Below are 26,624 nucleotides of genomic sequence, written 5' to 3'. Positions count from 1 at the left end.
TGCCGGTTGGTAGCATCATTTCTATGCTACTTTAATGTCTCTTATGTCTTTGTGTTCTTTGATGTTTCCCCTTTTTTTGTCGACTTTTCCCTACTGTGGGATGAATAAAGTGTCTATCCTAGTGAATAAGTGAGAACAGTGAGGATAAAAAAAAGGCCTTTCTGAAAATGATTTGGTACTATTATTTTCTGTCAAGGAAAGTGTTAGTGCACAAGGAGAGGCCTAAAGTCCCTTTGACAGTTCAGCTGCTGTTTGCTCACATTCACAGGGGGCGTGTCATCTGTGACGTCACTGGTGCTTATATAGGCTGCAGCTGTGGCGGCGGGACCGCGCTGATGAGGCAGGCAGAGGACCGGCGGCGCGCGCTCCCCGAACAAAGAAAAGCACGCTTGGCGTCAGGGCATCCCACTCTTTCACGTCCAGAACCTCTCTAGAACCGGTCCAAAACCTCCAATCCCGCTCTCACACATAACCTGTGCGAGGCAGAACCACCATGACAAGTAACGGCGCCACCAACGGAACCAGCGACATGCTGCAGATCCAGTTCGGCCTCATCAACTGCGGGAACAAATACCTCACGGCCGAGATGTTCGGCTTCAAAATCAACGCCTCGGCCACCAGCATGAAGAAAAAGCAGATCTGGACGCTGGAGCAGAGTGGCGACGACTCCAGCGGCAACGTGTTCGTTCTAAAGTCACATCTGGGCCGCTACATCGCCACGGACAAGGACGGCAACGTGACCGGGGACAGCGAGACTCCGGGCCCGGAGTGCCGCTTCGTCATCACGGCGCACGACGACGGCCGCTGGTCCCTGCAGTCCGAGCCCTTCGGGCGCTACCTGGGCGGCACCGAAGACCGGATCATATGCTTCGCCCAGACGGCGTCCGTGGCGGAGAAATGGAGCGTGCACATCGCCATGCACCCGCAGGTCAACATCTTCAGCCTGACGCGCAAGCGCTACGCGCACCTGAGCTCCAAGGTGGACGAGATTGCCATCGACCGCGACGTGCCGTGGGGCGTGGACTCCATGATCACGCTGGTGTTCCGGGAGCAACGCTACCACCTGCAGACGTCCGACAACCGCTTCCTAAGGAACGACGGCGCGCTGGTGGCCACCACGGACAAGAGCACCGGTTACACTCTGGAGTTCAGGTCCGGCAAGGTGGCGTTCAGGGACTGTGGCGGAAAGTACCTGGCGCCGTCCGGGCCCTCCGGCACCATGAAGTCCGGCAAGAGCGCCCGCGTAGGGAAGGACGAGCTCTTCCAGCTGGAGCAGAGCCACCCGCAGGTGGTCCTCACTGCTGCCAACGAGAGGAACGTCTCCACCCGGCAAGGTGGGTGCAAGAATGAGTGTGCTGGTATCTTCATGTGATGGCATGTACTACATGCATGCACCCTAAGAGTAAGAGTCCATGCTGTGTGCAGAGCAGGTACAGTGGGGCAAAAAAGTATTTAGTCAGCTACCAATTGTGCAAGTTCTCCCACTTAAAACGATGACAGAGGTCTGTAATTTTCATCATAGGTAAACTTCAACTGTGAGAGACAGAATGTGAAAAAAAATCCAGGAATTCACATTGTAGGAATTTTAAAGAATTTATAAATAATAGTGGAAAATAAGTATTTGGTCAACCATTCAAAGCTCTCACTGATCGTAGGAGGTTTTGGCTCAAAATCTCACGATACATGGCCCCATTCATTCTTTCCTTAACACAAATCAATCGTCCTGTCCCCCTTAGCAGAAAAACAGCCCCAAAGCATGATGTTTCCTCCCCCATGCTTCACAGTAGGCATGGTGTTCTTGGGATGCAACTAAGTATTCTTCCTCCTCCAAACACGACGAGTTGAGTTTATACCAAAAAGTTCTATTTTAGTTTCATCTGACCACTTGGCATTCTCTCAATCCTCTGCTGTATCATCCATGTATCCGTTTTGGTATAAACTCAACTCGTCGTGTTTGGAGGAAGTAGAATACTGACTTGCATCCCAAGAACACCATACCTACTGTGAAGCATGGGGGTGGAAACATTATGCTTTGGGGATTTTTTTCTGCTAAGTGGACAGGACGATTGATCCGTGTTAAGGAAAGAATGAATGGGGCCATGTATCGTGAGATTTTGAGCCAAAACCTCCTACCATCAGTGAGAGCTTTGAATGGTTGACCAAATACTTATTTTCCACTATAATTTACAAATTCTTTAAAATTCCTACAATGTGAATTCCTGGATTTTTTTTTCACATTCTGTCTCTCACAGTTGAAGTGTACCTATGATGAAAATTACAGACCTTTGTCATCATTTTAAATGGAAGAACTTGCACAATGGGTGGCTGACTAAATACTTTTTTGCCCCACTGTACATGCTCCCCTAATTTCCCGGGTGACTGCATTGCAAAAGGTCCAACAAAGGAGTCTTGAAGCCTGCATGTGTATTCATTCACATCTAAACCAGAGTTTTCATGATTTCAACATGAAGGAAGGGGCCTTCTGGTCCAGCCTGAGCATGTCTACAGGGTCCAAACAATGTCCTCCGTGGTGCATTTTTATAAACGGATACATGGAACACACCTTAGCCAGGTTAGGTAGCAACCATCAGACAAAAGCATTTTTTGCATAATTTCCCCTCATCCTGCCCTTCCCCCATTCTCCTCCACCCATCAGGCATGTCTGCTGTGGGCCAAAGGTCATTACCAAGTGGCAATCCCTATTTAAATCAACTCCAAAATGATTAACTTTAATAGCACTATATAATCCATATTTAGTGTGTGGTCACATGACCACGGAGGATACAGCACTCCATCGCTTGTGGTTTGGCGCAAGCGATCGAGTCTCTCCGTGACACTCGGAGCCCTGTTAACTCGTCAATGGTTCTTTATTCATCTGCTTTCCCCCCCACAAACACATTAGCAGTTTCGCCGAAAGCGGTGTTGGCCATACAAAATGGAGGGCAGAAACCGCTACAACGCAAGACCGTACGCGCTCAGTTTGGATTTTTGTCTGTAAATGTCAATTCAAAGAGGAAGCTAAAGTTAAATAACCGAATGGTTGCGAGATCCCACAATAGCGCGGTGTGATTTGGTCACTTTGATACTAATGAGCTGTGTTTGTCCCTGACAGTGTGGAGCTGCAAGAAGCATTACTTGATGCCATATATAACTAAGGTTGTGCAATATAAACGATATAAATGTATCAAACAAAATAGCTCCTCAGTTGACACGTTCTCGCTGTCTTCCGCAAATTAAACAGCAGCAAGTCTCTTCAGTCATCAATCCTCTCCTCTATGGCGCAAATGAACTATTTTTTACAAGTAACATTATCACTGGAGGAGGAGGAATAGCTCAACATGCTACACTACACGCTGTAGGATGATACAATAAGCGATGCTAACCACTAAGAGAGCTCCTGAATGTAAACAGAGGTAGGCAGATATAGGTATAGACTGTATGGATACCAACTATATTATGGTATCACTGGAGGAGGAGGAATAGCTCAACATGCTACACTACACGCTGGTGACCGCTAAGCTAGAGCTCCTGAATGTAAACCGAGGTAGGCAGATACAAGGTATGGGTGATATGTATACCAAATATATTATGGTATCACTGGAGGAGGAGCAGCTCAACATGCTACGCTGTTGGATGATACAATAAGCAATGGTAACCGCTAAGCCAGAGCTCCTGAATGTAAACAGAGGTAGGCAGATATCAGGTATGGATGATATGTATACCAAATATAGTATGGTCGTTACTACAGTGATTGGATGGACATTTATTATCTCACAATAGTTTGTCTTGTTTACAAACTCAGGAAATAAGTCATTGGACAGAGGAACTGCCTTAAAAGGGAATGATCCAAAACCAACTTTACTTAACTATTGGGACCTGTTTTTACAACGTACATAAATCCTGAAAAGTTTTAATCAAACCATGGAGGCATGGAGATGTTTATAAAAAAATCTTGCCTTTCGTCATACTTCAATGTTTTTCAAATTACTGCTGGAAACATATACCTTTTTATATATGATTATGTTTTACCCAAAGAGGTTTTTTGTGCAAGTCCGCCATTGTAATCCGACGACCCTAGCTAGTAAGTTACTACTTTTTCTCTATCCTCTTTTTTGGCAGACTGGCTCTTACAGTCACATGCATCCCCAGCTATTGCCATTCCTAATACAAAGTAGTTTATTGTTCTAACCTTTATCTGTCTGAGTGTAGACCAATGGAAGTGCTAAAACCTTTGTCACGTCCGTTGTGTCCTGAGCAAGACACTTCACCCTTGCCCCTGATGGGTGCTGGTTAGTGCATTGCATGGCAGCTCCCTCCATCAGTGTGTGTGTGTGTGTGTGTGTGTGTGTGTGTGTGTGTGTGTGTGTGCGTGTGTGTGTGTGTGCGCGTGTGTGCGTGTGTGCGCGTGTGCGTGTGCGTGGATGTGAATGGGTAAATGTGGAAGTAGTGTCAAAGCGCTTTGAGTACCTTGAAGGTAGAAAAGCGCTATACAAGTACAACCCTTTTATCATTAACTACAACATGGCTGACAGGGAGAGGATGCAGTCATAGTGGAGGCACGTACTGTCATACCAACATACTAAGATGGTGTCGCTGTAGTGGCTGCTGGTTGCAGGAGTTATGTGCTCTTTTGTATCCTTGTTTTGTTTCCCTCCTGTCTTTTATTGCATTTTAGTTTGGGACTGTGAAACAAGGATGGGGCATATTTGTGGCTTCTGTTGTGTTTTTTTGTGAACTTGTTCATAAGACTGGGGGGAGCCTTTGGCCATGGCCATGTTTACACCAGAGACCCAGCTGGTGGTGGCTCACTCTGTTGCTTTGTTGGGTCTGTTCCTGTCACTGGCCGTGCAGCCCCAACCCTAACAGATGATGGCGTGGGACACTGCAGAGGCCACTGCGGTGTACAGAATGTGGGTGTTGAAACAATGTTTGTTTTGTTTGTGCAAAATGTGGGTGTTTTAAACAGGGTTTCTTTTGTTTTGTCCATGCATGGTGCAATCGTCTACACGCGCTGTATTTACTGCTATTTGTTTTGGTTTTTCATTGTTTCACTTTGTAGCTGTATGTAGAAATGGCGTTATTGAAGTGGCACCTTGTTGCATCAGCTTTGTGCTCTGTTAATGTCTTTGTTCTTTGTTTCTCTCTTTTGAGTTTTTACCTTACTGTTGTATTTTTGTATCTGTATGGCAACATTATTTCCCCGTTGTGAGATGAATAATACCACTATTCTATCCTAAATGGAGCTATGTAAATTGCCCACGAATTGGCACATACTGAAGAGACGCACAAAAAAGTGGCTTTGAAATGGTCTGTAAAACATAATCTTTACAAAATTTTGACCAAAGAACTACCATTACATGTTATGTAGATCACAAGGAAGTGTTTTAAATGTTGTAAACAATCATAACATGACCCCTTTTTAAGGGCAAAAACTAAATGATTTAAATCAGAGCCAAGTATGAAATAATTGTAATATTTAATATTATTACATTGCCAGTCCATGGTTGTCCAATTTTGTAATTGTGATCAAAAATTTGTATTTAATGATCTGGAAAATTGTAAGTACCAGTATTGGCATTTGCAAAAATTTTTAACAGTCTTTGTAATTTGTCCTGTAATGGTTCTATTATAATTTCCATACCAAATATATTGTGATGTATATCGTTATCGCAGGATGTTGCTATTTGGACTATAGGCAATATCTCCTATACATCAATCAGTCAATCACATATACAAACGTAACTTTAAGGAGTGGGAGGAGGCAAACATAAAAGCTAGCATGGGTATGTGACCTATTGTGCTAACGTCACATTTAAATAGGCCATAATGCTAGGGTAGCCTGTTGGTGGAAGAAGATAATGATAAAGTTTCCAATGTCCATGTCTATAGCTGACTGAATTGTTGGCAGAGATCCAGGGAATATTTTTAAAATGTGTAGTGAAGCCTGTTTTTTGTATCGCAAGTTTAAAAAAATATATACACTCTGTGGCTGTCCCCTCTTTGAAGTTGTGGGTGTATACACAGAGCAGGCTCCTCTAGCCACATGGTGGGTCACCATCATGTCCATGATGCTGATTTTTCCTGCAGACCACTGCTCCAGGCGTACCAGTCAAGATGGCGGGGAGAGTGGCCTGTGGCTTTCATTAGTGGAAGCGGGTGGTTTTGATATTGGTCCAAAAACTGCTCAGTGCTATCACAACTGTTGATGGTTGTGCTGTCGATCATGTTCACACTCTTATAGGCAGGAAATCAACTCAAGCCTCAATTTAAGTGTGACAGAAATAATTCTACACATAATTATAATTTTTGCTACATACGGTTTATCCCTTTTTTAAATCAAACAATTTCCTCAATTTTCTTGCAGTTAATAATTGAATAGGTCTACATTTTATGAATGTTATGTTACTCTGACGCTGCAGTCTTCTATCCATTTTTATTTTTAATTATACATTATATTTTTGCATTTACATCATCCTATGGAAATGGGTTGTTTTTCAGAGCATGTGCACAATTTCATGAAAATTACTTGAATACATTTTTATGTAATCTTGATAATGAACTGACATACTAACAATATTAGGGGTTGGTGACATGGCCTACAATTTATTTTGCAATATATATCACAATATTGTTTGCCATATAAATGATAATAAAATGTTAAAACGGGTTACAAAGGCTCCTAACACGTATGTGGTAATAACTTATTGTCCTTTTTTAAAATGTTTTTTTAACCTATTCATTTTTAACATGGTTCTATCTACATTTGTTTTTCTGTTTTATTCGTTTTGAGCAATAATTCAAATTGGGTATCAATCCAATACCAAGTAGTTACAGGGGTAGTATTAGTTATACCAATGGTGATACTTATTCAAGTTTTAATCACAATTACAATCGGAAAAATCACAGGATGTATAAGTATTAATTCATTGAAATTATTTTCTTTAGTACATACAATATGTTGCGCAAAATAAAGTTAATGGTGCAAAATAAACTAACATTTGCTAATATTGTTTTTTTCCCTTAAAGTTCTCTAATTTCCTCTTAAGTCCTATTTCCTTCTTGTGTAAGCGATAGAAAAACGACAAGATTTTGTAATAATAAAATATCTAATTATTGTAGTATCGTTTTTAAACTGATACTTGGTATCGTTACTGGCGATATTTATACTGATTTGCCCAACCTTGTTTGTTTATATTCAAGAGCTCTACCTTAGCGGTTAATATGGCTACTTGTATCTTCCTATACTGTCTAGTGTATGTGGCATGTTTAGCTATTTGTCGTCCTCCAGTGATACTTCTTAGCAACTTTTTTTAATTTCCCTACACTGGAGGTGAGGATTAATGACTTAGTGACTTTGCACTGAGGGACGTTAGCCACTAGATAGCATTGATACGTTCGTAGCAGCTTGTCCTGTCAAGTTGATATACAACTAGAAGTGTCGTGTCTTCTCGCAATACAATTAAAATCTCTATTGTCAGCCAAATTTATATCATTTATATTGTCTATAGAGTTCCTCTCACCCTTTAAAGCTAAATGGCTATTAGTCGCATACCATTATTGCATATAACTTAACTTTATGAAAACCTAATGGAGTATCATCTTTTAAGATAATGGTGTATAATACACAATGAAGACCAGGTAGACAAATTACTTACAAAAAAATAATGGTGTGTCTAGGTTTTTTCCCCTCAAGATATTGAATGTCTGGAGTCGAGGTCATGGTTCTGCTCAGTTTTTTCAACACACACCTTCATGAATGCCGTTATGAACCTGTTATGCTGAAAACAAGAAGTGGCTTTGGTAAACAAGGTGTCTAGTTCAACTCCTGAGGTAATAGATTTTAAGTGTCTTCACAGCGTATAAGTGTCATGTTACAGCCAATATTTCACTATTAACTATTGACTGCAGTTTCCTGTCATTAGTGCTTGTGTCCCATCTAATATTGCTATGAAGACTGTCCCAAATTCCCAGAGAGGCTGTTTATGGACTGGGATGCTGTTTTGACTCTGTTAGCCTGCAGTACAATGGCTTTTCAGAGTGCCAAGATGGAAGGCAGAGAGCATCTTTAAAAGGCCATCATTCCCTATTTGCTACAGAGTTGTATGACCACTGACTGGTTTTCTTGGCCTCTGGCTCCACACCAGCATGTAGAAAAAAGATGAGGTTAGTTTTTACAACAAAGCAATATGGTTTGTTGCACTGCAGCGAATTGGCTTTTTGGAGTGTCACAGTATACCATCATACCTAGGCTTCACTGCACATCTTAAAACTGGAGCTCTGCTGACTATTAGTCAGTCTGTTATGTGGGAGCATTAAGTCTGATCACTGTTTTTATTCAGTGAATAGACTGTGTCCCTACTTTACCCTAAAGCTAACTTTTGAGATTCTGAAAATATTTAATTTTATATTTTAAATATTACACTAATTTACTTTGTTGCCTATAACAAAGCTAATGGCCAATAGGTACAATCGGACTGTTTTTATAATTTTCCCCCTTCTGACCAAAAACCGCAAACACCCCCATTATCTTATATCGCATAAGATTGTCTTATAATTAGGGCTTTCAAAAATAACGTGTTAACTAATGCGATTAATCACAAAAAATATTTAATTCTGTATATGTGCAGTTAAATACGCAATTCATTTTGACTACCCTAACCGTGGATGGTTACCTGAAAGCCGAAGCGGGTTGTTATAAGTTCAGTGATCAGCTCAATGTAAGTCAGTGCATAGATGAGCGAGGAGATCAAAAATACATAAAAATAAACCCAGACTGGACTTTAGATAAAACTTAAGTTTTGAATGATGTGCATTAAAGTAAAACATTTTTTAAATGTTACTGTATGACATTCTGAGAATAATTTCAAAAGTTAATTTGAATTATGCAAGTAATAACCTTTTTAATTGATCATGATTAATCCAAATTCAAAAGTGTGACAATCTAATTTTAGAAACAAAAATAATTTGACAGCACTAGATTATATGGATGTTTTATTAGGGCTGTCTTGTGATTTTTTTTTTTTTAAATCAGATTAATCACACTCTGGAATTGTTTATTCACTAGTTATTATTCGTAAAAATAAAATGTGAGAAAATAGCCCAATATTTGGTCACAAATGGAATTTAGTTGTCAGAATATGACCCAGGAACCTTTTTAAACATTTACTATGGTACATTTTTAGTCTACTTTATACCTGCATTATCCTTTTCATCGTTACCCTTTTCATCCTTTGTAACTGAGCTAATGTGTGGAACAATTTCCCTTGTGGATTAATAAAGTTTGTGTAAGCCTAAGTCTACTTAACTGCAAGTCATTAATATACGCAAAACTTGGTGACATTAAGTATAGTAAGAATTAACTGCACATTTTCAATATCTTTTCAAAAATATAGTAAATTAAGGTACAGCTAGTAAACAGGGTAGGACACCCATAAATAACTTTACATAGTGCAACATATCTGTATTTACGCTTCCTTTAACTAGTTGCTTAAACAAACAAGGTTATTTAACCTATCAGGTGACCGTGTTGATCTCTTTTCAAATTTTCTTGTAATCATACAATATTTTCGGCATATTCTATCTTCTGAAGACTGCAGATGACAGTCGAAACAAGTCAGGTTAAAATTCCATCGAACATACCGAAAATAGTCTGATTACAAGAAAATTTCAATTATTTTATGAATAAGAAGACATAATGAATCTTTTCGAGCAAAGTGTTGTTCTCTTCATTCGGTACAATGTGTACAAATAACATCTTCTTGCAGCACTTTGTCTTCACTGATAATTATAGCTTACATGCGCTGGCTGTCCATTTAGCGAAGGCTATGTTTAACATATCTAAGTTTTTCGCTGCAATGTTGACAAATGACCTCAGTTTTATCTTAAGCTCCATCTGCGTGTGTTTTGAAGTCAAATTGGCCACCACTCATCACTCATCTTTGCACTGTGTAAAAATAGGCGCCGACTTCCAGGTTTAAGTGCGGTCATAACAACTCGTGATTTAAACTTGATTCATTTATGATAATGCAACAATTTTTTTAAATTAATCACATGTCTTAACTATGACATCCCTATTTTTTTGTGTAAAATATATAAATGAGAAATGGTAAGACAGAGTAAGAACAATACAATTACAGAAGGTACTGCACTGTAGCCCACATAGCTATGCTAATTGATTGATTGATTGATTGATTTGATTGATTGAAACTTTTATTAGTAGATTGCACAGTAAAGTACATATTGCGTACAATTGACCACTAAATGGTAACACCCGAATACGTTTTTCAACTTGTTTAAGTCGGGGTCCACGTTAATCAATTCATGTTACAAATATACAGTATCAGCATAATACAGTCATCATACAAGTTAATCATCAGAGTATATACATTGAATTATTTACATTATTTACTATCCGGGGGGTGGGATGTGGAGGAGGGAGGGTGTTAGTTTAGGGTTGAAGTTGCCTGGAGGTGTTCTTTTAGTGTGCTTTTGAAGGAGGATAGAGATGCACTTTCATTTATACCCGTTTGAAGTGCATTCCATACTGATGTGCCATACAACGAGAATGAGTTAAGACCTTTGTTAGATCGGAATCTGTGTTTAATGTGGTTTGTGGAACTCCCCCTGGTGTTGTGGTTATGGCGGTCATTTACATTCTGGAATTAGTTTGACATGTACTTCGGTTTTAGGGAGGTGTAGCGAATTTTATAAACTAGGCTCAGTGCAAGTTGTTTTACTCTATCATCCCCCCTGAGCCAGCCCGCTTTGGAGAAATGGGTAGGATCTGGGGTGGAGGTCTAAAAGTAACCTGACAAGCTTGTTCTGGGATGTTTGGAGTATAGATTTGAGGGTTTTGGAGGTGCTGGGATACCAGGAGGTGCAAGCGTAATCGAAAAAGGGTTGAACTAGAGTTCCAGCTACAATCTTCAAGGTGCTTTTGTTGACCAGAGAGGAGATTCTGTAGAGAAATCTTGTTCGTTGGTTGACCTTTTTGATTACCTTGGTTGCCATTTCATCACAGGAAATATTAGCTTCTAGAATGGAACCTTGGTAGGTGACCTCATCTTTCCTGCCGATAACAATGTCACCCACTTTTATAGTGAAGTCACTGACGTACAATTAGTGTTGACGTTTGTCCTCTGTGATATGTGGTGTCAATGTTGGACAAGTTGGTGTTGCATCTTGTTGTCAAAACAGAGTGAAACATATGTTGAAAAAATTCAAAGGTTGCTCTTTGGCTAACAAATGGAAGATTTGCTTGGAGGCAATATTTGCTAACTGGCTTTAATGTGTGGTCTGTTTCTTTGTGTGGAACATGCATGCCCGAGGTAATGTTGTCCAGGAGGTCAATGCATCCAGGCTGAAGCACAGAAGTATCACTATAAGCCAATTGTAGACATATTGGCACAAATATGAATTTTAGAGTTGGCCCTGTGATGAGGGGGCGACTTGTCCAGGGTGTACCCCGTCTTCCGCCCAATTGTAGCTGAGATAGGTGCCAGCTCCCCCCGCGAAAAAAAGGGAATAAGCGGTAGAAATTGGATGGATGGATGAATTTTAGAGCAGCTGCAGGACTTTTTAGACAAACTCGCCTGAGAATGTTTGTAATCTGTAATTTATGATCTATTTAATTTATCTGTTGTTTAGTAGTGTAAAACTGCACATCATCATACTGACAGTTAGAATTTGTCTTTCTTGTGTGGTTAACCTTAATATTAGATCATCTTCTACAGCACACACCCAAGTCGGGTTTGCTTTGGTGTGTGTTGTGAGGAGGCCATGGGCAGCTGTGGCACAGGGTGTGGTTTACCAAAAGGGCCTTGACACTACATCTGTGTCCTTCATCACCTCCCACTGGCAGGAAATGACAAGCACCTCCCACATTGGACGATAAAACTACGTCTACGCACAAAAAAATAAGGGTGGTGTTATCGGACTATCAGTGCGTGTGCATGTAAGCAGCAGGGGATATCTATTTCATTATAGCTTTGGCTTTCTGTCCGCAGAAATGCCCTTCACACTCATGCTTGAAAATCAATCTCGGTTTTGACCTTTTTTTTTTTTTTGTCTTTCTGCAGGAAGTGTCTAGCGTACGTGTTTCCTTCGGCTTAATTAAAGCAGCTCTCAAAACAAAGGCAGACGATCTGGTGTCTCCCCGTTTGTGCCCCAGCTGTCCGCCTCCCCAGTCAGGCCTGCTGAACAATAGCAGGCGCACACACTAACTGGCGACGGAACTGGGTACAATCGCGTGCTCACAGCAGACCTCTCTGGTGCTGGCTCGCATTAAACTGTGGCCAACAATCTGCCTGCCTTCATCAGAAGGGATGAGTTGGGTGGGGTGGACAGAGATGGCACTTTTCTATGTGTGGTTTGGGAGGATTCCGCATGTGTGGTCACTTTTGGTGTGGTGTGCAGATCCGTTCCTGCTTTTTTCTACTTGTGTCATTTGGCTTTCACACACACTGACTCCTATCTGCAGCCATGGACTCTGTGGGTCATGGCTTTGTTTCCACTGGCGTCACTCTTGTGTTTTGTCTATGTCGGTGTTGTATATTTCACACTGTGTATTTTTCTTATGATACAACCTTTTCCAAGGCTTTTTTTGTATGTTTTTGGAAAAACAGACAATTTTTCCACACCCCAAACGCCATCCTACTTCAGTTCAGGTCACAGTTGAATTTAGCGTGAAGTTTGTTTTGAGGACATTGTGGCTAATCATGGAAAACGGGACAGAATGTGCTGTTTTGCAAGAATGAATTTGTACATTTTTGTACAAACCTGTGATAAATCTTTTCAGGCTTAGAAATGTTATAATGTGGGATACTTGTGTTAAACAAACCCAATATATCAAATCAAACGGTTCATGCATTCTGTTGAAGCCTGTACACAGTTTTGGATGTCTCCGTTCGAGTCTAACTACATTGTGACATCACAGCAAGGTGAAGGGTATTATTTGGACCAGTGGTTCTTAACCTTTTTGGAGGTCCCGAACCCCACCGGTTTCATATGCACATTCACCGAACCCTTCTTTAGTGAAAGATAAAATGTTAGTTTTTTTCAAATTCAAGCCAATTTTATTTTTTTTTTTACTGGTGCACAAAAGGAAGCGTGCATGTGAACACAGTGCATGAACTCACGTAAAAACTACACACTTACAAATCGGTGTGGCTTCTGCTGTTTCCTTTTGAGGGACCTGTTTGGATATGTGTGGCTTCACCTTGGCAAGTGCCACTCTCAAGTCATTTTCATAGCAAAGTCTGTTCCTTTACTTCGTTTTCTATACAATTCTAGTTCACAGCTCATGAAAAACAATATTTTTTGTTATTGTCATTGCAGGTGGGCCAAAACACTTGTATTAGAAAATAATCTCATGGAAATGACTGTTGTCTTTTGATTATAATAATAAAACCTTGAACTTATTTAGTCAGGTTTGGGACAGTTGTGCTGCTGCTGTGGCCAAAGTGTGTGTGGACATCGGATGTTGCTCACATGTGCTCCACTGAATGCTTAATGAGTTCTTTAGTTTGCTAACGCATATGGAAAATTAGAGGGAACATTGTTTGGGGTATCCATAATACGCCGATAGGGAAAAGTTTTTATTTACACGATGAGTCGGGATGAGACCTCTGTGGCGGAGGCTCTGCCGAACCCCTGACACGACTTACCGAACCCCTAGGGTTCGATCGAACCAAGGTTAAGAACCACTGATTGGGACATTAAGTCAAGCTATCTGCCAGAGGGGGACGAGCTCCACTCATTTTCGTCTAATCATGGCAGCCATATGCATAAAAACACCGATGTGTGACATGCAAAATATTTTTTCGCCGCTTCTGAGTGAGTGTTCAGAGGTATTTAATGTTGTGACCTGGTGAACGGACATATTTTTGTAGTTTATTTTCGACCGTGTCTGGGGGAAAAAAATGGTGGCAACGACTTCACGTAATATCTATAGTGTTTTTTTCAAAATATAAATTAAAATTGAATGCCTTGCAGGCACATAAAAATGACCATGATTGATTGATGCCAAATTTACACAAAAGCATATCCAATGTGTTTTATCTAGACCACGAGAAAGTGTTTTTTAATGTAGCTGAAAATCATTATAGGTCCTATTTTTAAGTGGCTCTGATGCTTTTCAAAGATTTTAGGTCCGTTGAAAACAGTGCTCCTGCCATATAGAGGATCTTCCATTACCGTTTTGCACCATAGGTACTTGAGCTTTAACATGCTGCTTCCTTAATTTATGACCAGGACTACATTATATGGCAGAGCCTTGCATGAAGGGAAAGGAAATGTTCACCCCCGCCCCAAAACTGTGTACTGCAATATTTGTGCACTTTAATCAGAACTGGTTCAGCTATCAATGATTTCAGGGGCTTGCAGTCTGTTCTAAATCGCTATTTCCTCAATGCACTTATTCTGATCTGCTCATCCCGTTTAGCTGTCCCTCATGTTTGAAACGCTATTTTTCTGCCTCAGCTTTATAGATTTAAACCAAGTTGTACACAAGTCACAAATCTTGTGCCCTGCCGCACTGACGGATGCTTTAAACACACTCCTAATATATGATGTCTCCACTGCTACTGTGCTCGCAGGAAAGGGTCAGAATTAGAGCACCGTGCCACGACTTAAAAGGTGGAGGATGGGAGACATTTTACCCTCATTCGTTCTCTCCTCCTTGCTTCAAGACCTCTTTGTCTGTTGTTGCTAGTTCTCATCTTCTCTGAGCATGTGGTTTCCATTAAGCTGCCTTATGTTTTCTCTCTCAATCATTTGTGTGTGTGTGTGTGTGTGTGTGTGTGTGTGTGTGTGTCCACGCGCATGCATGCGCATTCCCACATATCTGCAGAAACTCAATATGTTGGCAGAGGCCAGAGGTCTCAAGATTTGGAGTTGATTTTAATGTGTGCCCGACCCATGAGGAGTAATGTGTTACGCTGTATTTTCACATTTTTTTCCCCTCTAAAAACAAAATGAGAGCTGTAATTCTTCAGCGTTTGGTATTTTACGTAACTCCGCCTGGAGTTTTAGTTCTTTTTGCATTTTGCAGTTTTTCATTAGGCGAGGTGGGGCAATATAAAACATGTTAGATTTAATAAAAGTTCAATCTGTAAATCTCTAAAAATGTCTCAATCGTGAATTTCTGCCATCTCTACCTGTTTTATCATCTGTGCAAAAGACAGAAATAAAGGATTTTGCACCACAAATTCTGCCGAGCAACAAATAAGAATGTGAGGATAAAGTTGTAAGGTTTTGACACATTTTGTGCTCTTTTAGTAAAATAAACATAAATTATAATGTAACTCAATAAGCACATTTAGTTTACCTTAAACCTTTTTTTAATTTTCAAACACCAATGATTGGGTTTATTTAGACTACGTTGTCCCTCATTACTTTGCGCTTCAAATATTCACTCTATCATTTTTTAAAAGCGTATTCTATAACATTTTCCCTATATTTAAGCATTTTCAAACATAAAAATAGCTAAATGAGCCAAAAAATAGCAACACTACAGTAGTATTGGCCACTAGAGGAGACTAAACCAATCTGCTCATGCTGTTCAGTATCGTGGTCACTGATTGGCTCAGCTTCAGATAGCATTACTATAGTGTAGAGGTGTCAAAATGTACGGCCTGCAGGCCGGATCAGGCCCGCGAACAGGTTTTATCCGGACCACGGGATGAGTTTGCTAAGTATAAAAATTATCTGAAATTTTTGAATGAAAGAAACCGCTGTTCTAAATGTGTCCACGAGATGTCGTGATAGCAATTCTTTGTATCTTTGTAGATTATGCTACATATGTAAAAAAATAAACAAACCACGTTAGTGCACCGGTAGAGGAAAATGAGCAAACTACATTAATAACATCCTGTAATTTGATTCTGATATTTTTTATCTTGATAGAATAAAAATGACCAATGAGTTGACTAATAAACATTATCACATAATTTATTCACAAAGTATGAATAACCACAAATAAAGAGAAAATATTAACTGCAACATGTAAGTGTAAAAAAACCCCCCAACATTATGATTTGTACATTTTCAGAATGTGCTTTTTCTATTTTTAAAGAAAGTACAACCTGAAGTTGTCTTTATTTTTAAGTTATCGTGCCGTGATTTAACCACTTGGGAGTAGATTTGTCTCCATGTGGCCCCCGATCTAAAATGAGTTTGACACCACTGCTATATTATTATATAGAATAAAATAGAAAGTACTTTATTGATCCCTGTGGTGTTGAATTTCCCCCAGGGATCAATAAAGTACTTTCTATTTTATTCTATTCTATTCTATATTGGATTAAACGTGTACATGTGACTAAAGTGTGTTATTGTATGTCAAGAGAGCCCTTATAATGTTGAAAAACATATTTAGAAGGTCAAACCTTTTTCTATGTTCTAACAATGAAAATATTTGATTTATAATTGATTCCTGCTTCGAGGAAATTAATTTGTCACTGTCATGTACGGAACGAATTGACAGCGTTAAATGAGGGACGATTGTAAAGATGGATGTTTTTAAAAAGATGCATTTGCAGGTCCAGCATAACACTTTAATTTTTTCTGTATATTTAATTTCATTGTAATGTCTTAAGCTTGTCCTGACAGCCAGTGGTATAATGGAAGAATGGTAGCAAACAAAGAGCTTGGAGCTTCCAGGCGGGGGACATGCATGTGAAGGGTAGACGAAAGCGAGCACATTATTACGTTGGCTTGTGCACCGAAACACATATTTCTTTCTGCAGCAAGCAGCCATTTACACAACGTTGTCCATGTTTCTGTCTCTCTCAATCAGAGCTTCAGGCTAACGGTCAACTATGACTTCATCAGGCACAATAGCTTGCATTGTGCTCTATGAACTCTGCGTGTGTGTACAGTTGTGTGTGGTGTCCTGTATGTAGACTGGCATTGTTTACTTCTCTGTAGCTCTTTGTGGGACTTTTGTGATTTTAATGAGGTCAAGAGTTGTGTACATTAATGCTGAAGCTGTGGGTGAAATCCTTCACTAATCCAAGCTGTCTGATGTTGCTCATTTAGAACGTCTGATCCTAACCAGATGATTTGCTTGTGTGTCTGGATCGTGTCTATTGTAGACGACCCCTTCTAAACACTGCGTGTCCCCAGGTATGGACCTGTCTGCCAATCAAGACGAGGAAGGTGACCAGGAGGTCTTCCAAGTAGAGATCTGCCGCGAGAACAGGAAGTGTGCGTTCCGGACCGCCGCTGGGAAATACTGGACCCTCACTGCCAATGGAGGCTTGCAGTGCACCGCCTCATCCAAGTATGATCGGCAACATTTGATCCTTTTTTACAGCGTGGGTGTATGGGGAGCATGTCGAGCCAGAATGTTTGCTGTTAACCCATAACCTTTGACCTATTGGCCTGTGCTCTTGTGGGTTTTTCTCTAAATAATTTACTGATACTACTCTGGATATCAACAGGACCAATTTATGGATTGATCTGCCCTCCGCTTACGTGTCGTGTACTGGCTGCAACAATACTGACACACCAACAGTTGCTATATTATCTTCTCTCTAGACCAGGGGTCGTCAACCTTTGCCACTCAAAGAGCCATTTTGACCCGTTTCACAAAATAAAGAAGACAATGGGAGCCGCAACTATGCTCGCGAATGTGGTCATCCAGACAACAATAATAAGGGAGTGCTATGAAGCCATTGTCTTAGACGCCTCCTCAAACATGTACAAACTGCTTGGCAGTCCAGCAAAATGTTGTATGTGGCTTCCGCAGATACCCGTACACGACTGCAAGGCATACTGGGTGATACAGTTTACACTGACGCTTGTGATATACACAACTTTAACCCTCTTACTAATATGCACCACACTGTGAACCCACACCAAACAAGAATGACAAACACATTTCGGGAGAACATCCTCACAGTAACACAACATAAACGCAACACAACAAATACCCATAATCCTTTGCATCCATGATTATTCCTGACTGTATTTTACACCCCACGCTCTCAAACCCGCCCACCTCAAACGACACACGGAGTGCTAGCGGGGTGTATAAGAGTCAGGAATAGTCATGGATGCAAAGGATTTTGGGTATTTGTTGTGTTGCATTTATGTTGTGTTACTGTGAGGATGTTCTACCGAAATGTTTGTCATTCTTGTTTGGTGTGGGTTCACAGTGCGGTGCATATTAAGAGTGTTAAAGTTGTTTGTTTCACAACCGTCAGTGTAAACTGTATCACCCAGTATGCCTTGCAGTTGTGTACGTGTATCTGCGGAAGCCACATACATGTCGCTGTACTGGCAAGTATGCGTCCGGTCGGCACGCAGATACCATTGCGTGAAAGGCAGGCGCGATGACATGGTGTAGAGGACGTTAATAGTAAAACCATCACGGCATGCCCTCAATGTGGTAGTCCGAGAGAAAATCTGAAAACGTTGACCCCAGATGATGTCCGGGAGAGGCACCGAAATACGTTGATCCCAGATGATCTCAGGTAGAGGCACCGAAATCCGGAATCCCCCCGTAACAGTCTGGGGGGTTGGCAATTATGCAGCTGAGCCGCATCAGAGATGCCAAAGAGCCGCATGCGGCTCCAGAGCTGCGGGTTGCCGACCCCTGCTCTAGACTCTTAGTCTACTTGATAATTTCCTGATAACTGCTTACTTTCAGCTGTCACGCCTTTTTGATCTACACTTCTTAAACTTTACTAAGCTCCTATTCCTTGCTGTCATTTCAAATTAGCTAAACCGTTAGTTTAGCTATTAGCAGGCGTGCTCCTGGCTTGCTCTTAGTGTGTAACATGTTTAGCCCCGCCCTCCGGGGTGATATTGGTACATTATTATTCCTATAAGAGTTGTATGTTGTTTTTTCTACATTTAAAACACTTTCTTGTGCCCCACATCAGTATTAACTTTAGGGTGAGGGCAGCTAAAAACGGTTTCTTAGCTGTGGTCTGTATGGGCCGCAAGGGTACTCATTTGTCATTTTTCCACCACTTGTGGCAGTAATGACAGTATCAAACTGAAGTCTGGAGGTAAAGTCTTAGAGATTTCTTTAGCGCAAAAATTATGACTCAAGTGGTGAAGGTCTATTTTCATTTGTACTTCAATTTTATTATTAATCTAGTTATAATGTATTTATTTAAAAACTGCGAAATTGCATGTAAATGCCCCCTTTGCAGTGTATTTGATATTTATTTTTGTAATAAGCCTGACCTAAGCCTTTGAAAAGGTTTATCCAGTTAAATTGTAGGTAGATTAGTTATAATTATTGATTATGATTAAATTCAAAAGTAGCATTGGTATTTCGGTGCTAATATTTGATTGGGCCTGATGTCCTTCTGCAGTGGAAAAGTTAGGCCCCGAGGTTAAAGGTTAATGGTAGTTCTTTGGTCAGAATTATTGATTTTTTTTTTTTTTACTGACCGTTTTCAAGCCACTTTCTGGCCGTTTTGGTCTCATTTTCGTGGCCCCACTCTGACAGAGTTTTTTTCCGCCATCTTTGTTGTAGTTTTTAGCACTTCTATAATGGAGTCTACTGACACGTTAAGTTCAAACTATACACTAATTTTCATAAAAAAATGGCAACAGGCTTGTCTGCCCAACAAGAGGATAGCGAAAAATAGGCTTAATGATTACAGCACGGACTACAATGATGGACTCACGCAAAGCACTTGGGTACCATTTACGGTATGGATAATCAACTTGCGTCACACCTTGAAATTAGCCCCAAGTGTGATGTTTTTTCCAACAGCTTGTTTTTATGAAGAAAGGCAAAATTGTTTTATAAATATCGGTTTGATTTCAAATTTTCGCGTACTATGCATATCCCAAATACACAGCAGTTACAAACAGGTAAGAAATGTTGGTTTTGCATAATGGGGCCCCTTTTAAGATAGTAATAAATGCAGTTTATTTGCCGAGAAGGACATGATTATTACCAACTTAAAGGAGAACAGCACTTTTTTGTAATGTTTCCTATCATTCACAGTCCTTATCTAAGACAAGCACAACTTTTTTTTCTTTTTGATGCATTCTAAATAGTAAATACATGTGATCAAAAGTCCACTTACCATCGCTCTTTTATTCCTATAAAGCACTTAAAAACATCCAAACACCTCCATTAAAGTTTAATATACATGATGTAAGTATATATGTAATGTAGTAGCGGGGACATCCATAACAGTTAATATTTACGTATTTTGATCATTTTAAACAATGCGGTGCATTAATTTTAAAAATGCCTCACATTCACTTTTTTCTTCAACATCACTCACTGCAGACTTTGAGAGCCAACACACATAATAAAATATCACTGACTTTACAAGGTCTGCTGTAATTAGGATGCCCACTGATAAAATATTCTTACACTCCCGTTTGGATGAAGAATGACTCAATCTTCGCGAAGAAAAGGATATTTTTCGCTAATTCCAAGTCTAAATCGGCTGTCAATGTACAAACTCGTCAGATTACATCCTCATCCTTCTACTATCCAGGTGAGAAGGATCCTTTATGATTCAGAACAAACTTCCACGAGCTCCGACGCGAGAAACCAGCTCACCAGCCGATGTCACAAAAGCTTGTGACGCCGCTATAGTTTGTCTGCGTTGGCGCTAATAATTTGTTAATGAAGTCACAAAATTTAAAAGGAGTATTGTTGGCGCTAGGGCTGGGCGATAAAGCCTTTTTTTAATATCTCGATGTTTTTAGGCCATATCGCAATAGACTATATATATCTCTATTTTGAATTAACACTTGATACATATATATAGCATGGCTAACGTTAGCTGAGGCAGGTCGAACGGAGCGCAGCTTGTGACAATACGAGAGAGATGGTGCGAAACTGATCACAAATGGAGGAAGAATAGATGCCCAAAATAAAGAGCAGGGGATCCATCATCTGGCGGTGGTTTGTCTTCAAGTGGGAAGATATTCAGCAGACAACAGCAATATGCAAAGTATGCAGCAGAAGTTTTACTACAAAAAGGTAGCAACACTATTAATTTGTACTTTCATTTAAAAATTCACCCGTGAGATAATAGAGTATTCAATAAATACAGTTTTGGTCGATTGACTTAGTTGTGATTTCCCTCTCTGCATGAAAGTTTAAAAGTAGCACACCATATTTCCTTGAATAGCCGGCGGGGCGCTAATTAATTTAAAATCTCTTCTCACTCCTGCACTTATTCAAGGCATGCGGTAAAAGTAAGCAGGCGCTAATACTTTTAAAACCTCTTCTCACCCTTGCGCTTACCAATGGCATGCAGTAAAAAATTGAGAGTGATATAAAAAAAAAATTCTTCTGCGGCCGCGACTCGGTGGTTGGGGACCTCTGCTCTAGAACATGTCATCGCGCCCACCTTTACACCATGCTATCTGCGGTTCTGACCGGACGCATGCATATTGCTGCTTCTCTTACGAGATTGCACCGCATACTTGGTCAACAGCCATACCTTTTACACTGATGGTTGTGATATAAACAACTTTAACACGCTTACTAATATGCGCCACACTCTGAACCCACACCAAACACATTTCTGGAGAACATTGGCTCTGTAACACATAAACGCAACATAAGAATTACCCAGAATTCCAATGCATCCATCACTCTTGGCTATATTATACACGCGCTTCCAACCGCGGGGGTTGGTGCTAGCGGGGTGAATAATATAGCCAAGAGCCATGGATGCATTGGAATTCCGGGTAATTCTTATATAGCGTTTATAATGTGTTACAGAGCCAATGTTCTCCAGAAATGTGTTTGGTGTGGGTTCACAGAGTGTGGCGAATATTAGTAAGCGTGTTAGTTGTTTCATATCACAACCATCAGTGTGATCGGTATGGCTGTTGAACAAGACCCCTGGTTTACGCATAGTAAAAGCAAATAAAAAACTCCTCCGCCATTTTGGAAATGACGACGGGGGAAGCGTCACTCGTGACGTCACGACTTTGACCCGGCGGTAAAAGTAAGCATGCGCTAATAAATTAGGCGAGCGAGTTTGACCCGGCAGTAATTCAAGGCAGGCGCATATAACATGCCTGGCGGCTATTCAAGGAAATACGGTATATTAATGCAGTATGAAGAAGGTTTTAATGTAGACACATAGAACCATCATACTGCTGTGATTATATGCATCGAGTATTCATTGAAGGCCAAGGCAAAATATCGCAATATGGCATAAAAATATCGCAATATTAATAAAAGCCAATTTCTCCCAGCCCTAACTCGAATACGACGATAGTCATTTTCTATATCGCACGGACAAACCCACGATATATCGATATATCGCCCAGTCCTAGTTGGCGCTTGTTTTTTTATATGGTTTTATGGAAGCAATACAGGACCTCCCATTGGCTCCTTTTGTAAGTGGACTTTTATTTTATTCATGACTTAGCCGTATTTTTTTTTAATGCATTCTGTCATGTCTTTCATAATGATTGAATGATGGGCAAAATTACAAAAAGTGCAGTTCACCATTAGGGGAGCGGGGGGGACACATAATTAGCTGCTCGCCACTTATCAGCTAAGGCTAAAAAATATTGTCAGCTGAAGATGATCGCCGTTTGATTGCAGTTAAAAGTCCCTAATTGGCATTGGTGATCACACACTTTTAGCACGAAAATGGGCCGATTGGTCGGCACATCCCTAGTGTCAATCAGTATGTTCTTAATTTCTTATTGAGTATTGCATGATTTTCATAACATATCGGGTTTAAACGTTTGAGGTTCAATTACTTACTCCTTAAAGGTGTTGACTTGACAAAAGAGACACATTCCCTGCAGCCGCATTCCATCAATGCACTCTGCAGCTTTTGTTCTCTGGATGCCTTCTGTCCACATTGGACCACAATGTCTCATTTCCTCTCTGGAAAGCACAAATAGTGAATGTTTAAGTTAGTTCAGGCATGTGAAATGCACACTTAGTACATTGAGCCAAGTGAAAGAGAAAGGAAATCAGACGCCTGATTCAACTCCAGAATCTGTTTCCAGTGTTTACACTTGCAGGTGCTACCTGAATTTCTCAATGTGCTCCTTTATTTTTTTTTAATTTGTTTCTCTACAGGTCAGCTAATTGCTACTTTGACATAGAGTGGCGTGAGAAAAGGCTAACTCTGCGTGCCGCCAATGGGAAATATGTCGCCGCCAAGAAAAACGGCCAGCTGGCAGCCACCATTGATGCTGCTGGTCAGTCTGATTCCTTCATGGAGTCTTTTAAAGGATCATTCCAAATTGAAATATCTTGCATGTGTGCAGATGTACTGTAGGTTAAAAGCACATTGATTGCTGAAGTTATTTTATAAAGCTGAATTTGACCGAAAGTGTTGTTGGCTATTTAACAATATTGTTGTGCTTATAGTTTTGTGGTTTAGAACCTCATCATACAAAAAAAAAAAGATCTTAGATATATGTAATACTAAGGTAGATGTGTTCCTTTTAACGTGGCAGGTGAGTCCGAGGAGTTCATCATGAAGCTGATCAACCGGCCTATCATCGTGCTGCGCGGCGAGCACGGCTTTATCGGCTGCAGGAAGGTGACTGGCACGCTGGACTCCAACCGCTCCTCCTACGACTACTTCACGCTGGAGTTCAGAGATGGCGCCTACAGCTTGCAAGGTCTGTGCGTGCATACTGGAGCGACAGCAGTACACTTGTCGTTGCTCCAGGCATGAAAGGGATTAAATCTATTTCTTTACATACTCATTATGGATTTATTCTAAAAAGGATTTGATTTGGTTAATTATCCCCACCAAAGAAGGATGTGATTTTTTTGTTTTTTTGTTTTGTTTTGTTATTATTGCCATGTCTGTGGGCAGGATTATGCAAATGTGTTCTGCGAAAAAGTGGACGAGGGGGGCCAAGAAGAATCCATAAAATTTTGGTCCTGAATTGAAATGTTTAAAGGTTACAAGATGGAGACTTAAAGTAGGATTTTTGTTATGCAAAAAGTTTGTGCTGATAGAAAGATTGGTAAATGCAGAAATATTAGTGCCAGCAGCTCTTGGAATAGGAGAACCTATGAGAAGGGAAAACACGGAAAGAATAACACTTATATCGTGACTCAGACTCCAAAAGTGCAAGTAATTATATTCCTGTGAAAGTGTTTTGTTTGTAGCAGGTTGACACGGGTATGACTTTTATTGTGTACTCTTAGGCACGGGCAACAAATGTCATTAATGAAATAAAAATAGAAGATGAGCTAAAAAGAAAATTAATAGGTTTGTAATACATTTTTTTTTTTGTTTCAATCAGATACTTTGACAATAGAATGTTTCATTGCAAGTAACTAAACACTAACACACTTTTATATAGCTCATCCTATCAAATTTAGAATTTAATATTGTTGTAAATCAGATGCATTGCATTTGTTTTCAAAAAAGTGTGGTGTACAACAACTAAACAAAAGCCAAAACTATTGCCGGTAACTCCCATTTAAATCATTTGGGTTTTGCCCTCCAAGCCTTCCTGTCTCCAGAGACTTATTCCCTGACTCTGTAAACATTAACAAAAACAACTCAAAAATGTATTTGGTAATAGACAAATCAATCTGGTTGTATTTTTATATACTGATACTACACTAAGTATCGATATTATCAGCTTCGATCACCCCTACTTTACATTGAAGCTTTAGCAGTTAGCTTTTTGAGTCGTCCTGCATGTATACAGCATGCTTAGCCATTATTTTTATTCTAAACCTCCAGTGATAAAGTTAGTTGGAAGAAAACCTAAGTTTATTTTCGGCCACGGTGGGGAGGATTAGTTTTTTAGAAGCAACTTCATGACTCAGGGCCCTCTTCCACTTCAATGCAGCTCGCTCGCAAATATGAGCCAGTGTTCTGTTTTTTGTGGGGGTTTTTTGTGTTTTTTTGCGTTGCAACTCACTCTCATCCTGTATCTTTGTCTGCAGACTCCACTGGTAAATACTGGATGGTAGGAAACGAGCAAGCGGTGGTCAGCAGCAGCGACACGCCCGTCGACTTCCTTTTCGAGTTTTGCGACTACAACAAGGTGGCCGTCCGCCACTGCGCCGACGGCAAGTATCTCCGCGGGGACCACGCCGGCGTGCTCAAGGCCAACGCTGACGACCTGGAGACGGCCACACTGTGGGAATACTGAGGGGAAAGAAGGGGGAAGGGGGGAGAGGATGCACACATGACAACAGCACCACCCCATCTATACCGTCTGCCAATCCACCCCCTCTCCCTGTCCTTAAACGGCCTCTTGTATGACTTTATATGTTGAACTGCACAGAGAGAAGGATGGAAGAGGATGGTTCATTCTCTGCCTTCCTCGTTACTTCCTACCTATCCCTCCTTTTTCCCAGCTGCTGACCTTTTATGTTTCCATTGTTACCTTTGGGCTGTGCACTATATCCCCACCTCGCTCACTCTGGTTCGCTGCTCGACCGCCCCCCTCCCCAATTATCGCTCACTCCCTCGTCGCCTTAGCACCAACTGGACTTATTCTCTTTCTACTCGTGTCTGTTGTATATTGGTGTTCTGATGGCGTTCTACTTGATCCCCCTAAAAACAAATTTCTGGATCTGTTTTTCTTTTTTGGCTCAAGCAGAAACAAAGCTTGCAGCTTTGATGAAAACTAGATCTGTGTTGATGGTTTTGAAGGTGACTATAAGCCCTTCTCCTTAAACATGAAAGTGTAAACTAGCTTCCTGTGTTGTCCTCTTGCTGTCTTCCTATTGGTCAGTTGGAACCAGACAGGATGTATGAAGCCCTCCACCTTGCCTATTGTCCCCCTGAACAGTTGAAAAAAGAAACAAAATGGGTGCTCTCACTAGCTTGGAGTCTGTCAAAAGTCCAAGGCACAGACATTATTATCATAGCTAAGTCAAGTTGGAAAGGCTAAAAATGAAGTATTGTGGAAGCTGCTTTTTTGGATGTATGTAGACCAAGCCTTGTGATTAAACTGGATTAAAGCACAGTGTCCTGTCACACAAAGCTGATGCAACTGGAACGTGGTGCTACACAATGTGTGTGCTGTTTGGACCAACTGATGGTTTGGTTTCTCTTCTGTCCTGCCGAACCCAGTGAAGCATCTCATTCTTCACAAAAGCACTTGGGAGCCTTGTCATTAACCAAATCTGCTGCTTTTGTGACTTACTTTCTGTTCAGCTTGTCGTATCTGCCTTTTTAAATGAGATACAACTTTTTTTTCCATTTCTTTGTTTTTGTTTGGAGCAGTAAAAGTGAGAAGTGGTCAACAGTCTTGACACAGTGAAGCCATGACTTGTCAGCCTGATACCCTCGTTAAACACCTTTTTTTTTTTGCTTTCAATTTGTTAAATAATACATGATTGTATCCAGCTCCTCACAAGTTTGTTTTGTTGAATCTCAAATAACTAAAGGGTTATTTTTGGAGATGCCGTCTTCCTGGTAACCATAATGCAGGCTTACAGACGGAATGGATGTGGAACGGCAAAATGTGGTAATGACTGTGCCTTACGCTTAAGTTTTGGGCAGTAAGAAAATGTATGAGTACAAAAAAAAAAAAATCCACATCTTTGCTTTGTATAACTGGAATTTCCTTCTGTATTATTTTTTTGTATAATTTGTTTGATATTGTGGATTCATTTCTCTCTTGTGCCATTGGTTCACCTAAAATCCAACCAATAAAACTGGGATTTGGAA

General features: G+C 40.5%; 1 protein-coding gene across 1 annotated transcript; it reads left to right on the top strand.

The window, feature by feature from the left end:
• The first annotated feature begins 319 nt into the window (after positions 1-319).
• On the top strand, positions 320-26,624 carry fscn1a (fascin actin-bundling protein 1a). The gene is made up of 5 exons (XM_061885276.1): positions 320-1,334; positions 17,125-17,281; positions 23,045-23,166; positions 23,428-23,595; positions 24,887-26,624. Exons 1-5 carry the CDS (start codon positions 494-496, stop codon positions 25,093-25,095), a joined length of 1,497 nt encoding a protein of 498 aa, XP_061741260.1. The 5' UTR covers positions 320-493; the 3' UTR covers positions 25,096-26,624.

This window comes from Nerophis ophidion, linkage group LG23, assembly GCF_033978795.1.
Source record: "Nerophis ophidion isolate RoL-2023_Sa linkage group LG23, RoL_Noph_v1.0, whole genome shotgun sequence".
In the NCBI taxonomy this organism is placed as follows: Eukaryota; Metazoa; Chordata; class Actinopteri; order Syngnathiformes; family Syngnathidae; genus Nerophis; species Nerophis ophidion.
The sequence above is the reverse complement of the archived record's forward strand: the minus strand, read 5'-3'. Positions and strand labels throughout refer to the sequence as shown.